At 47.4% G+C, this 11,400-nt stretch overlaps 1 protein-coding gene across 1 annotated transcript; it reads right to left on the bottom strand.

Moving 5' to 3' along the window:
- Nucleotides 1-711: 711 nt before the first annotated feature.
- Nucleotides 712-7,251, bottom strand: LOC109972921 (mucin-2-like). Its single transcript, XM_020622160.1, has 5 exons — nucleotides 7,013-7,251; nucleotides 4,817-5,602; nucleotides 4,078-4,239; nucleotides 3,043-3,247; nucleotides 712-2,784 (listed from the first exon to the last, which is right to left on the bottom strand). Exons 2-5 carry the CDS (start codon nucleotides 4,959-4,961, stop codon nucleotides 738-740), a joined length of 2,559 nt encoding a protein of 852 aa, XP_020477816.1. The 5' UTR covers nucleotides 4,962-5,602; nucleotides 7,013-7,251; the 3' UTR covers nucleotides 712-737.
- Nucleotides 7,252-11,400: the final 4,149 nt, after the last annotated feature.

Below are 11,400 nucleotides of genomic sequence, written 5' to 3' on the forward strand. Positions count from 1 at the left end.
AGCTGTAGTTTGTAGTGTAGGTCAGCCTCCCAGGACGCCGGCTCCTGCACTTCGGATTCAACATGTTTTTCAGGCCTCAACGACGCACGCTGTGCACTCTGGTAGGAAGTGCTACGCGTATCTCCACGTTACGTTTAGCTCATGCTTCTGAAGCGCTAACGCAGAGTACGTTGGAAACTAGAGCTGAAGACACGACAGTGAACTGCGTCAGCTCCACAAACAAGCCAATGTGACCAAGAACATCACTGAATCTACAGACACTTCACAACAAGCTGCTTCAGCCAACTCTTACCAGCCTGTGGTAGTCACTTAAGCATTGGTCATGAAGAAACAGCTCCGCAGTGTTACGCCACAGAGGACTGCTAAATATTTTGAGACTAACACTGTTGGGATCAAAATGTGAAACGTTTTACAAATAACTGACCAGGTTTGTGGTGCTAAAGTTGTTTAACTTGATGGATGCAGTCCGACTAAACCACACCAGTACTCACTATTCAGAAACGTCCAGAACATGGCCCAGTTGAATGTACCATGTGGCAGTGAGCTCATGCTCATAGGCTGATCCTACCACACATCCGATACCCGTGCTGGTCGGGCGCCATTTATTAATGTGACTCATCAACATCTACGGTCACAACCTCCCCGATCTCTAAGACAGTTTTAAGGCTTGACACCATAATTTGACTTCTGTTCATCCCGTTTGGATGACGAATGGTTTGTTCGTACATGTCTGGCAGTCACACTGTCTCCACGACAGTAACGGCTTTGCCACTGTCCTCGGACGTCGGCGTGGTGGTGGAGGTGGGGTTACACAGTGTAAGACCTTCGCCTGTGGTTATCTGACCTCTGGCAGGGCAGTCCACGCTGTCATGGAGATCAGTGTTTCCACCTCCTTTTTTATCCCTCTTTCCTCCTCCTCTCATACGGTCTTCCTTCCTTTCCCCCTCCTCCTCTTCATCCTCCTCTTCCACCCGGCACCTGCACACCTCAATCCCAGAGTCACCAGTCAGCCGACGGGGCCTATACTGGCTCTCGTCGGCTCCCACGTCCTCATCTTCATCATCGTCATTATCCTCCTCCTGATCCTCTTCTCCATCCTCCCAGTTAGGGGGTCCTGGTACAAAGACATCCACGCAAGGGGAGAAGAGAGTCTGTTTTGGGGGCGACTGAGTGGCACGAGGTGAGGGGGAGAGTGAGGAAGCGTGGCCAGAAGAAGACCCACCTTTGTCAGACTGGTGCAGAGCAGTGAGGGGGTCCAGGAGTAAAGCTGGGGCTGGAAAGGAGGTGGATGGCATGGTTTGAAGGGAGGGGAGGGAATGAGGAGTGGGAAGGCATGGGGGTGAAGATGTGGAGAGGGCTGAAGAGGGCGACTGAGGAAGAGGAGCAAGAGACGATTCAAACTCTACAGTTATGGCTGGGCAGGAAGAAGCTGAGGTCTCAGGTGTTGGGAAGGTGAGTGCTGGAGCAGGAGCGGACACTGGATCTGATTTAAAATCAACAAGAAAGCATGATCCAGGTCCAGCACCAGAACTAAATGAAGTCTGGTCACCTGAAGGCAATGGACTGGTAAGACATGGCCCTGATGGTTGAGGTGGGACCAGAGAAGCACAGCGACTGACTGGTCCTGCTGCTGGATCAACATGAGATATGAGAACAGCATCAGCCCCTGGGTATTGAGCCATGCCTGACCTTGGACTAGGAGGAACCAGGACTAGAGCTAATCCAGGTGAAATTTCTGGGCTCTGGCATTGGGTTGATGTAGGTGAAGCGAATTCTGCATCTGTAGCTACAGTAAGATTTGAATAAGCAGGATTTGGGGTCAGAGTGAGGCTGAGTGTGGAATCTTGGACAAGGGTGGTTTCAGGCTGTGGGTCTAGCACTACAGTAACGTCTGCAAGTACTGGACCTGATAAAGGGGTACGGATTGTGGGTTCTGTTTCTTGCACTAGATCTTGAGTAAAACTTGGAGGTACAGTGTCTGCAGCTTGGAAAACGTTTGCAGGTCCTGGGACTGGAGTTTGTGTAAGTTCTGAAGGTGCTGGAATTGGCACAAGGCTTGGATTTGCATCTGAGGTTGTGAGACCAGCAGAGCCTTTTGTCAGGGCTAGAGTTCTTCTAACATCTGGGGGCAGTACTGACACTGGGCTACTAGGAGTATTGGCTGTATCGACATTCTTTGTTAAATAGAGGGTTTCGAGGGGTTGTGTTGCTGTAGAGCTGTCAGAAGTGCTGGTTGTTGGGGTAGAAGGGCCTGACACTGAGGTGATTTTTGGAGTTGGGTAAGTTTCGGGGCCCTCAATGCTTATTATTTGGATGGAGGGGAGTGCTGTATCAACAACTTTTGGACTAAGGAGGGGACTCAGGCTACAGGTGCTGACTATTGGTGTACACATTGCTAGGTCAAGTTGTTGCTTTATGGGAGATGGAGTTCCAAGAGTCACATCAGCACCAGGAGAAGGCAGAGGCTGAGGGGAGGCCACCCTGGTCACAACCGCAACAGTAACAGTCTGGTTTGGAACCGAGCTCATGGCAACGGGTTCCTGTGCGCCGCCAGCATCTGCATCGGCAACTGAGGCGACCCTCAGCTCAGAAGCCAAACGTGTCTCATTTACCTCCAAGCAGGTTGTCGCAGAACCGATGGTCTCCACGGTGAGATCAAGAGCTAGGGGTGTGGCCTCACTCGGTGTGGAGGCGTGGCTTGTGTCAGTCTCATAGGTGATGGGTGCTGATAGGGAGGAGCTACATGGAGACGATGGGCAGCAGGAGTCACAGGAACAACTGGAGCTGCAGGAAAGACAACACATCACAGTGGAAATGCAAATACTGCATCAAGCTAGCAGAGGTTAAAGCAAATATGGGCCCTGTATGTGACAGGTGGCAGTTAGTCTGTTTAAACAGGAAGTCTCATTGTGGTCAAGAGCTCTTTGGGATAAAACTACTCTTCCCCTGATCGGGGGAACCCCAAGCAGCCAGGCCTGATCCACAGACTGTGGTGGACCCACTTCACCACCAGAACTGCAGTAGCTTTAGCCGCAGTGTTACCTGTTGTCAGAGCTGAGGGAGGAGGGACCGTCGCTGAGTGGCCGGTGCAGCAGTGGGTCATGCTGCGTGAGCAGATGGGGGTCGGCAGTGCGGGGGGGCTGCGGGTATCGTGGAGTGGTGAACACAGAGCTGTAGGGAGGAGGAGGGGTGGAGGGCTGAGCTGCCACCTCCTCATATGACGGCAACTTCAGAGACGCCAGGAAACCTAAAAACAAAGCGAGGTTAAAGCAAAAAAGATGCTGGTTTGATAATCCTGCTTTTTAATTATCTTTCAGTATTTCTGGCCATTTTTGTCATTGCAGCCAGACAGGTGACAGGAAACAAGGGGTAAAGATGGAGCATAACAAGTTCTCCACACAGCCTCAAACCACAGATCTAGATTTAACATCAGCGTCTTATGGTATGACGAGTTTACACTTCCTTTTAACCAGGGATGCACCAGTACCACCTTCTAGTACTCGTAGAAGTCGTCCGATACTATGCACCAATACCAGTTAACAGCAGCCTCACACTGGCTGAGCAGGTCATTAGGTGGTAGAGAAGAAATTTCAGTGGTTCAGGGATATGAATGTGAACAGACTCCTGATGATGAAATATTTAGGGGAATTGCCCTTTATGACTGAAACTGAGCTGCTTTCCACTGGCTGACAAAACATCTGGCTCCACTGTGGGGACAACGGAAGGAAATCCAATTCAAGAGGGCTGATGATGAGAGTTTCTTAAAGGAAAATGAGTTGCTGTCGGGACATTTCATCCTGAGTGAAATAAAGAAAACCTTGACATGAGTGTGGGGAGGAACTATGGCAGGACATGATGTGGAATAACCACATTGTACTTCTGAACAGCAGCAGAATTCAAAGCAAACTGGGCTCAGAGCTGTAAACCTACACTGAGCCGTCACAGTGATGGATCGCAAAAGCAGCACGCGTCACTCACGCACACACAGAAAGAGGAAACAAAACAAGAAATGGCTTTGTTGTCACGGTGCTGCGGATTTAAAAGCAGCTCTCAGACCGGCAGATACTCATGTCTTACTGAGGTCCAGCATGGAGGAGGGGTAGGAGCTGGCGCCATGGTAGGCCAGCAGGCTGATCTCTCTCTGCCTCTGCTGCTGCTGGACTCTCAGCTTGGCTCGCCGGTGTCGGTAGGCACAGCAGCAGCTGAACAGGATGAGGACGGTCCACAGCAGCCAGAACCCTGGACCCACACAGGAGAAAATATTTCACCTTATTAAGACAAAAACACCACTGATCTACAAACATCCTCATCCGACGTCTTTCTCATTCCATGTTAAAGATGCATCAACACCGAGGTTTCCCACACTGTTGGATAAACCCAGTGAAAAGGAGACAGGACGCGGTGTTGCTCAGCTCTACCACCCTTATTACAATGACCTGACTTCTGTGCAACTGTTAGCAACAATCTTATCCTTCTGTTCTATATATGATTACTGTACAATATGTCAGTCACGTAGCACCTAGAAACCTGGGCTGAAAACCAGCCCAGTTGAACCTGGTTATTCTGGGATGGATGGTTTGGACTCTGGGAGCTTTATTTTGTCTGACTGTAGAAGAAAACATACATTTGTCAAAGTGTTTGGTCCACACTTATCGTGTTCTCTGTTTCATTGTGCAGTCCTGTGTTGAACACTGACAACAAAGCTGACCCTTGAACCTAAACTACAAACCCAGTTTGTTCAGCCCAGCTCATACTAAAAGAGCAGGAGAGGTGAAGCACCGGGATAACTCAAAGACGTTGTTGCATTGGAACTTACACCAGAGTTCGTAGTAGTAGGTGCAGCAGCCGGTCTCTCCACAGCAGTGGCCCGTCTCACACAGGTAGCCTGCGTTAGCGTTGGCCCCAGGGCAGTACCGCGGTCTCCCCAGCAGGGGCAGGCTGCCACCGGAGTGGTACTCCATCGCACCCCTGCTCTGTCCGGACTTAGCCCCAAGCCACTGCTACCTGCTCACCAATAGCTGCTAGCCGCTAACTAGCCGTTAGCTGCTGAACACGTGATCCTGCTGGGAACTACATTTTTAGGTTATTTATTTTCTCACTGAACTTTATTCTGGAGAAGGGCGGCCTTCGGTTCTCTGCGCCAGCTGTTAGCTGCTAAGTGAAAGTAGCTCCAAAGTGAAGCTAATCTACATTTTCAGACGAGCTGAATGTTGCTGTGTTTGTTCTGCAGCTGACAGGATTTCACAGTGAAGCAGCTGCTAGCTTAGCAGGTTCACTCATCTTTCTGACAACCAGCTACTGAGTTCATCACTAGCAGGACTGTATCAAAGGAAGGAATGATTCAGGGCCCTCCCCAGAAATCCCTGCAAAGCAACAAGCTAAGGTCCCAGGTTTGTTAGCACCAAACTGCACTGACATGGAACTGAAAGTCTCTTGAAGGCTGCTGTACTCTGAGGCTGCAGCCAAATAAAACAGCACACCTCTGCAGGCAAACACAGGTACTAGCACTGACTACTGCAGCTAAATACTAGCAGCACTACAGCTGTGGTAGAGTAATGGCTGGTGGAGTGTGACGAGATGACGGCAAACAGGAGGTCCTGGACTGGAGACAGAGACAAAAGAGACAGTTTATTGGTAAACAGCACTTCACACACACACTCACACACACACACGCCTACGCCTGTTTGATATTCATTGCTGCTCTGGCTCGAACCACAAGTCAACACAATGCTCCCCCTCTGTCCAGGTCACACATGCATGTTTGTACGTGCACACTTGTGAGGACAACCAGTGACATCATGCATTCCCAGGCCTCTGACATTAAAGGACAAGGACAATTTTTTTTTCAAGTCTGTCATACGCACACTGAAAGCGCTGCCGTCCTCTCTCCATACCGGCAGCACAGACAGTAAGTTCAGTTTAAGTGATGGGGGACAAAATGCTCAGTCCTCATTCTGATAGCAATAACTCCAAAGATCAGCCAAATATAATCAGCAGTGTGACTCTGACTGGGGCTGAAACTAGCAACTATTTTCACTGATTTCTTCTTTAATAAAATGTTGGAAAACACTGAAGAACACCTGCTACAAGTGCCTAAAGCCCAAGGTGACGTCCTGTCTTCTTCTGCCTGACCAAAACCCACAGATATTAAATTTACTGAGGCATAAAACAGGAGAAGCAGCAAATCATCACGTGAGCAGCTGGAACCAGGACACTGTTGAGCATTGCTGCTTGAAACGTGGCTTAAACAACAGACAGATCATTGAAATGGCTGGCAATGACTTTTCTGTCCATCGTCTAACTTCAGCTGTAACTTCGACAGTGACAGTGTTTCTGGTGCCATATTCTGATAATAAGAGTAGATGTGTTAGGATCTGAGATGACGACTGGTCCATCCCATCTTTTCATTAATGGGAAATGACCAGAATCAAAACTTTTTAGACAGGTGTCAGATGAGAGCTCTGTTCCGGACTTTGCTCAAGTATTTTCATCTTTTTAATAGAAAATGACAAAGATTCGCTGGTTTCAGTTCCATATATGTGAGGATGTTCTGCTTTTCTGTGTCCTGGATCACTGTCCATTAATTAGGTGTAAAGTCTGATCAGCCCTTAAGTCTTCAACAGGTCTTTGAAGCCCAAAGTGGGGACTGGCCACAAAGTCCTCAGGACAGATGTGCAGAATTCCCACAGCAGGGTTTTAGACTGTGGAGCTCCCTACTGGGCCAGGTTCTGTCCGTGTGCTGCAGTGAGCGGTAAACATGACGGCTTGTGGTCAGTGAACGCCACACACAGACACGCACAGCGGCCATATGCACAACCTGGCACAATGCATCCTCCATTTACTCTCCCTGTAGTATCACATCACAGAAGTAGGACATACAACTACTGACTGCAGTATTCGGTGTGTTTATATGTTAAGGATGTGTATTCGGTGCTAACCCCCCGGCACACGGACCCTCCTGCTGCCGTTACCAGTAAAAATCCCGGTAGCTCATAAACCAAAACAACCTTACCGCTGTGTCCATCTGTCCGCGCTCCTCCGTGTCAGTCTGCGGGTCTCGCTGCTCTGGTTGTCGCTGTGATTACTGTCTGTTTGTCGGTGCTCGGTACCGCCGGGGCCTCCTCTCTCCGTCTCCCCGGTTCCACGCCTCCTCTCTCTCCCTCCTCGGTGCGACCCTCCACCAGCCCCACCGCCATCGGCGCCAGCGACACGTAAAGCCTCCGCGGCACGAGACGACTCACTTCCGTCTCGTCGCTCACACTGATTTCAAAATAAAAGCTCAATAGCAATTACTGATGTGATTAAAGTTTTTCTCTTTAACCCGTAAATAAAAACTATTATATACTATATGTTCATGTATGATAAACTGTAATTATATGAACAGAATGTGTTATTACATCGGAAGTTGTTTCTACCATCTAGTTTAGGTTTGTAGCTTCCTCTTCATACGTCCAGTTACTACATTATTGTGTTTTATCATCACGTTCAAATTGTGCAAACACATAAGGGCAAACCATTAAAAAGTACTTTAAAATGTCGATGCTTTAATAAATACACTAACCGGTCACTTTATTAGGTACACCAAACAACACTTCCACCTTAGCATCTGTGTTCACAAAGCTCATATTTGGTGAAACTGTCATAAATGTATCAATTATGTTTATTACTGAGGTCATAGTTAAAGGTGGTGTTATTCTGGACTACATCATTTTCAGAGATGTTTATAATATCCTGACATTGTCGTGTATGTAGCTAGGGAGGACAAAAATATAGAAACACCCCTGAAAATGTGCTAACATTTAGGTGTCGTGCTTTTATTTTGTAAAGAAAGAATGCGCCTTAATTTAACCGGAGGTACAGTTTTTCCAACTCGACGGCCCCGCCATTACAGACACTAGACAATAACGGTACCGAGCCTCCCGCAGTACCGAATCAGCGAAAGCACTGATGAAAATGACAGAGATCAGGCTCCATAATAACAAGTTTGTTGTTCATCATTGTCCAACGTTCATAGCGATGAGGACATTGTTATACCACGGCGGGCCGTGTATCCGTGTCTTCACGGAGAGCTTGACAATTATGACAAGGTAACGGACCAATACGAAGGAAACGAACTACAAAACAGGCCACACCTTCATATTAACGTAGTATTGATAATAAATCGTAGTAGTAATGATGACAAAGTAATTATGGATTCTCATGGCGGACGCACAAAAAAAGCTGGAGTGAAGGACTGCAGGCCAATCAGAGCGGCCGCTGAGGGGAGGCTGCCCTCCCAGCAACAAGAGAGGAGTTTTTATTTTGTATTAGAGCGTCCGAAAAGACAGACAGACTCAGGGACAGACAGACAGACAGACAGACTCAGGGACAGACTGACTGACTCAGGGACAGACAGACAGACTGACTCAGGGACAGACAGACAGACAGACTCAGGGACAGGCAGACAGACAGACTCAGGGACAGACAGACAGACTCACTCAGGGACAGACAGACAGACTCAGGGACAGACAGACAGACTCAGGGACAGGCAGACAGACAGGCAGACTCAGGGACAGACTGATAGACTCAGGGACAGACAGGCAGACTGACAGACTCAGGGACAGACAGACAGACTCAGGGACAGACTGACAGACTCAGGGACAGACTGACAGACTCAGGGACAGACAGACAGACTCAGGGACAGACTGACTGACTCAGGGACAGACAGACAGACTCAGGGACAGACTGACTGACTCAGGGACAGACAGACAGACTCAGGGACAGACTGGCAGACTGACTGACAGCTGGATATCTCAGAGTTCTTCTGAATTCTCTCTGAACATACAGTGAACACAGATCCACCAAAACATCACATACATAAAGAGAATGATTAACTTGGAACAATGTCAAGATGTCTTATCATAATAATGGGAATAAAACTTTTTATAGCTCATCCTTCTGTAGCAGAGTTTACAGAGTTAAACAACAACAAAAACAACATAGTAAATAATAGTTGAAACCATAAACTTCCTCACACAGTTGCTGCCACCATAGATTTCTGTGTTTTGGTACTGAAATGGTAACAACACTAACTGTTCGAGTTTGTTCTCATGTTATCTTGGAGGGAGGACGGTTATACGTATTTGTTTGTATTTATTTGTTCTCTGAGCAATGTTGTTGTTGTTTTACCTTTATTCGTTTATATTTGACTGTAATCATCAAATTAAATGGCTGTAAAGTGATAAGAACCAGTGTGACTTGATTGGTAAGCACATTCAATCAATAGGTGTTTTAAGAAGGTGACGTCATAATAATTGTAATGCCTTTGGTTAAGATATAAGTTAGAACAGTTCATAGTTAAAAGCACTTTCTAGTTTCATGAAATGTACTATTATTAACAACTGACAGAATAATACACAATACGTAACGGAGCTAACAGTGTTTTCTCCCTCTTTCACTGAGGAAATAAGGAGCTAACAGTGTCTTCTCCCTCTTTCAGTGAGGAAATAAGGAGCCAACAGTGTCTTCTCCCTCTTTCAGTGAGGAAATAAGGAGCCAACAGTGTCTTCTCCCTCTTTCAGTGAGGAAATAAGGAGCCAACAGTGTCTTCTCCCTCTTTCAGTGAGGAAATAAGGAGCCAACAGTGTCTTCTCCCTCTTTCAGTGAGGAAATAAGGAGCCAACAGTGTCTTCTCCCTCTTTCAGTGAGGAAATAAGGAGCCAACAGTGTCTTCTCCCTCTTTCAGTGAGGAAATAAGGAGCCAACAGTGTCTTCTCCCTCTTTCAGTGAGGAAATAAGGAGCCAACAGTGTCTTCTCCCTCTTTCAGTGAGGAAATAAGGAGCCAACAGTGTCTTCTCCCTCTTTCAGTGAGGAAATAAGGAGCCAACAGTGTCTTCTCCCTCTTTCAGTGAGGAAATAAGGAGCCAACAGTGTCTTCTCCCTCTTTCAGTGAGGAAATAAGGAGCCAACAGTGTCTTCTCCCTCTTTCAGTGAGGAAATAAGGAGCCAACAGTGTCTTCTCCCTCTTTCAGTGAGGAAATAAGGAGCCAACAGTGTCTTCTCCCTCTTTCAGTGAGGAAATAAGGAGCCAACAGTGTCTTCTCCCTCTTTCAGTGAGGAAATAAGGAGCCAACAGTGTCTTCTCCCTCTTTCAGTGAGGAAATAAGGAGCCAACAGTGTCTTCTCCCTCTTTCAGTGAGGAAATAAGGAGCCAACAGTGTCTTCTCCCTCTTTCAGTGAGGAAATAAGGAGCCAACAGTGTCTTCTCCCTCTTTCAGTGAGGAAATAAGGAGCCAACAGTGTCTTCTCCCTCTTTCAGTGAGGAAATAAGGAGCCAACAGTGTCTTCTCCCTCTTTCAGTGAGGAAATAAGGAGCTAACAGTGTTTTCTCCCTCTTTCACTGAGGAAATAAGGAGTCCAGACTTTGATTAGCCACTTATGCATAAACAATGTAGGCATATAGGAATTTTAACCCCAATAAGCGGAGTTGACCATTTTAATGCCTCCTTCTCTGAGGAACAGATGCCGTGAACGGTTCCTGCTGGGGGGCGTTGTTTAAACCTGACGGACACGGTGCCAACCACAGGGGGCACAAAACATCCAAACATCATAAGAATTCAGTTCCGTGGGAAGCTGAAGTGTCTGTTTACACAAAGAAATAGTCCGCGAACTTCTTCCTGTTGCTTTACATATATTGGTTGTAAACTGAATCAAAGTTAGTTTTGTTTGCCAGCCTCCAGTAAAGCTCAAGAAGAAGAAGACCACGGTCGCTGTTTAACTGTAGCGGAACTTTATTTTTTATTTTTCATTCTCGCTCGGAGCACAATCGCGGATGCACCATCACTGCCGACAGAGGAATTTTCATCAACAGAAGAAGAACAGGTGTTAAAAGATGCTTAATGCGACGTATGTTTCCTCTGTGGACTCTGAGCTGTCGACGGTGCAGATCCTGAGAGGAATCATCACCGAGAAACTGACAACAGCCGCCCAGGAGATCTTTGCGGTTGTAGAGAGAACCGTGACCGGGTACGAGGAGGAGGCTTCAGGAAGGAGCTCGACCGGCAGAGGAGGCAGCTGGAGGTTGTTCTTCAGCCTCAGGTCACACTGTGTAGTGTTGGTCTTTGGTTCTTGTTACCATTGCTAACTCTGAGAGACGAGACAGTCCAAGTAACTTCAAAACAGTGCTGATTTATTCAAAGGATCACAGGTAAAATTAACATTACACGCTCAAGTATCTTGCACCTCTAACCTGCACGCAGGCAGATGTAAGATGAAAGACCCTGAACCCACCAGGCCTATACATTATATCCCTTCGGTTGGGCTAGCCCCATACTAGACAGAAACGTCAACCGGGACGTCTCTGTTACCAGCTTTGCAGCTGGCCATAGCAGTAGTCAAAACATGAAGCAAATCAATGTGTG

This window comes from Monopterus albus, unplaced genomic scaffold, assembly GCF_001952655.1.
Source record: "Monopterus albus unplaced genomic scaffold, M_albus_1.0 scaffold274.1, whole genome shotgun sequence".
Lineage (NCBI taxonomy): Eukaryota > Metazoa > Chordata > Actinopteri > Synbranchiformes > Synbranchidae > Monopterus > Monopterus albus.

Excerpts from the sequence above, each read along its gene's own strand:
- LOC109972921 (XM_020622160.1), bottom strand. The coding sequence starts at position 4,961 with ATGGAGTACCACTCCGGTGGCAGCCTGCCCCTGCTGGGGAGACCGCGG. Across the intron at positions 4,240-4,816 it reads CTACTACTACGAACTCTGGT|GGTTCTGGCTGCTGTGGACC; the intron begins GTAAGTTCCAAT and ends GTGTGGGTCCAG. Across the intron at positions 2,785-3,042 it reads TCCCTCAGCTCTGACAACAG|CTCCAGTTGTTCCTGTGACT; the intron begins GTAACACTGCGG and ends TCTTTCCTGCAG.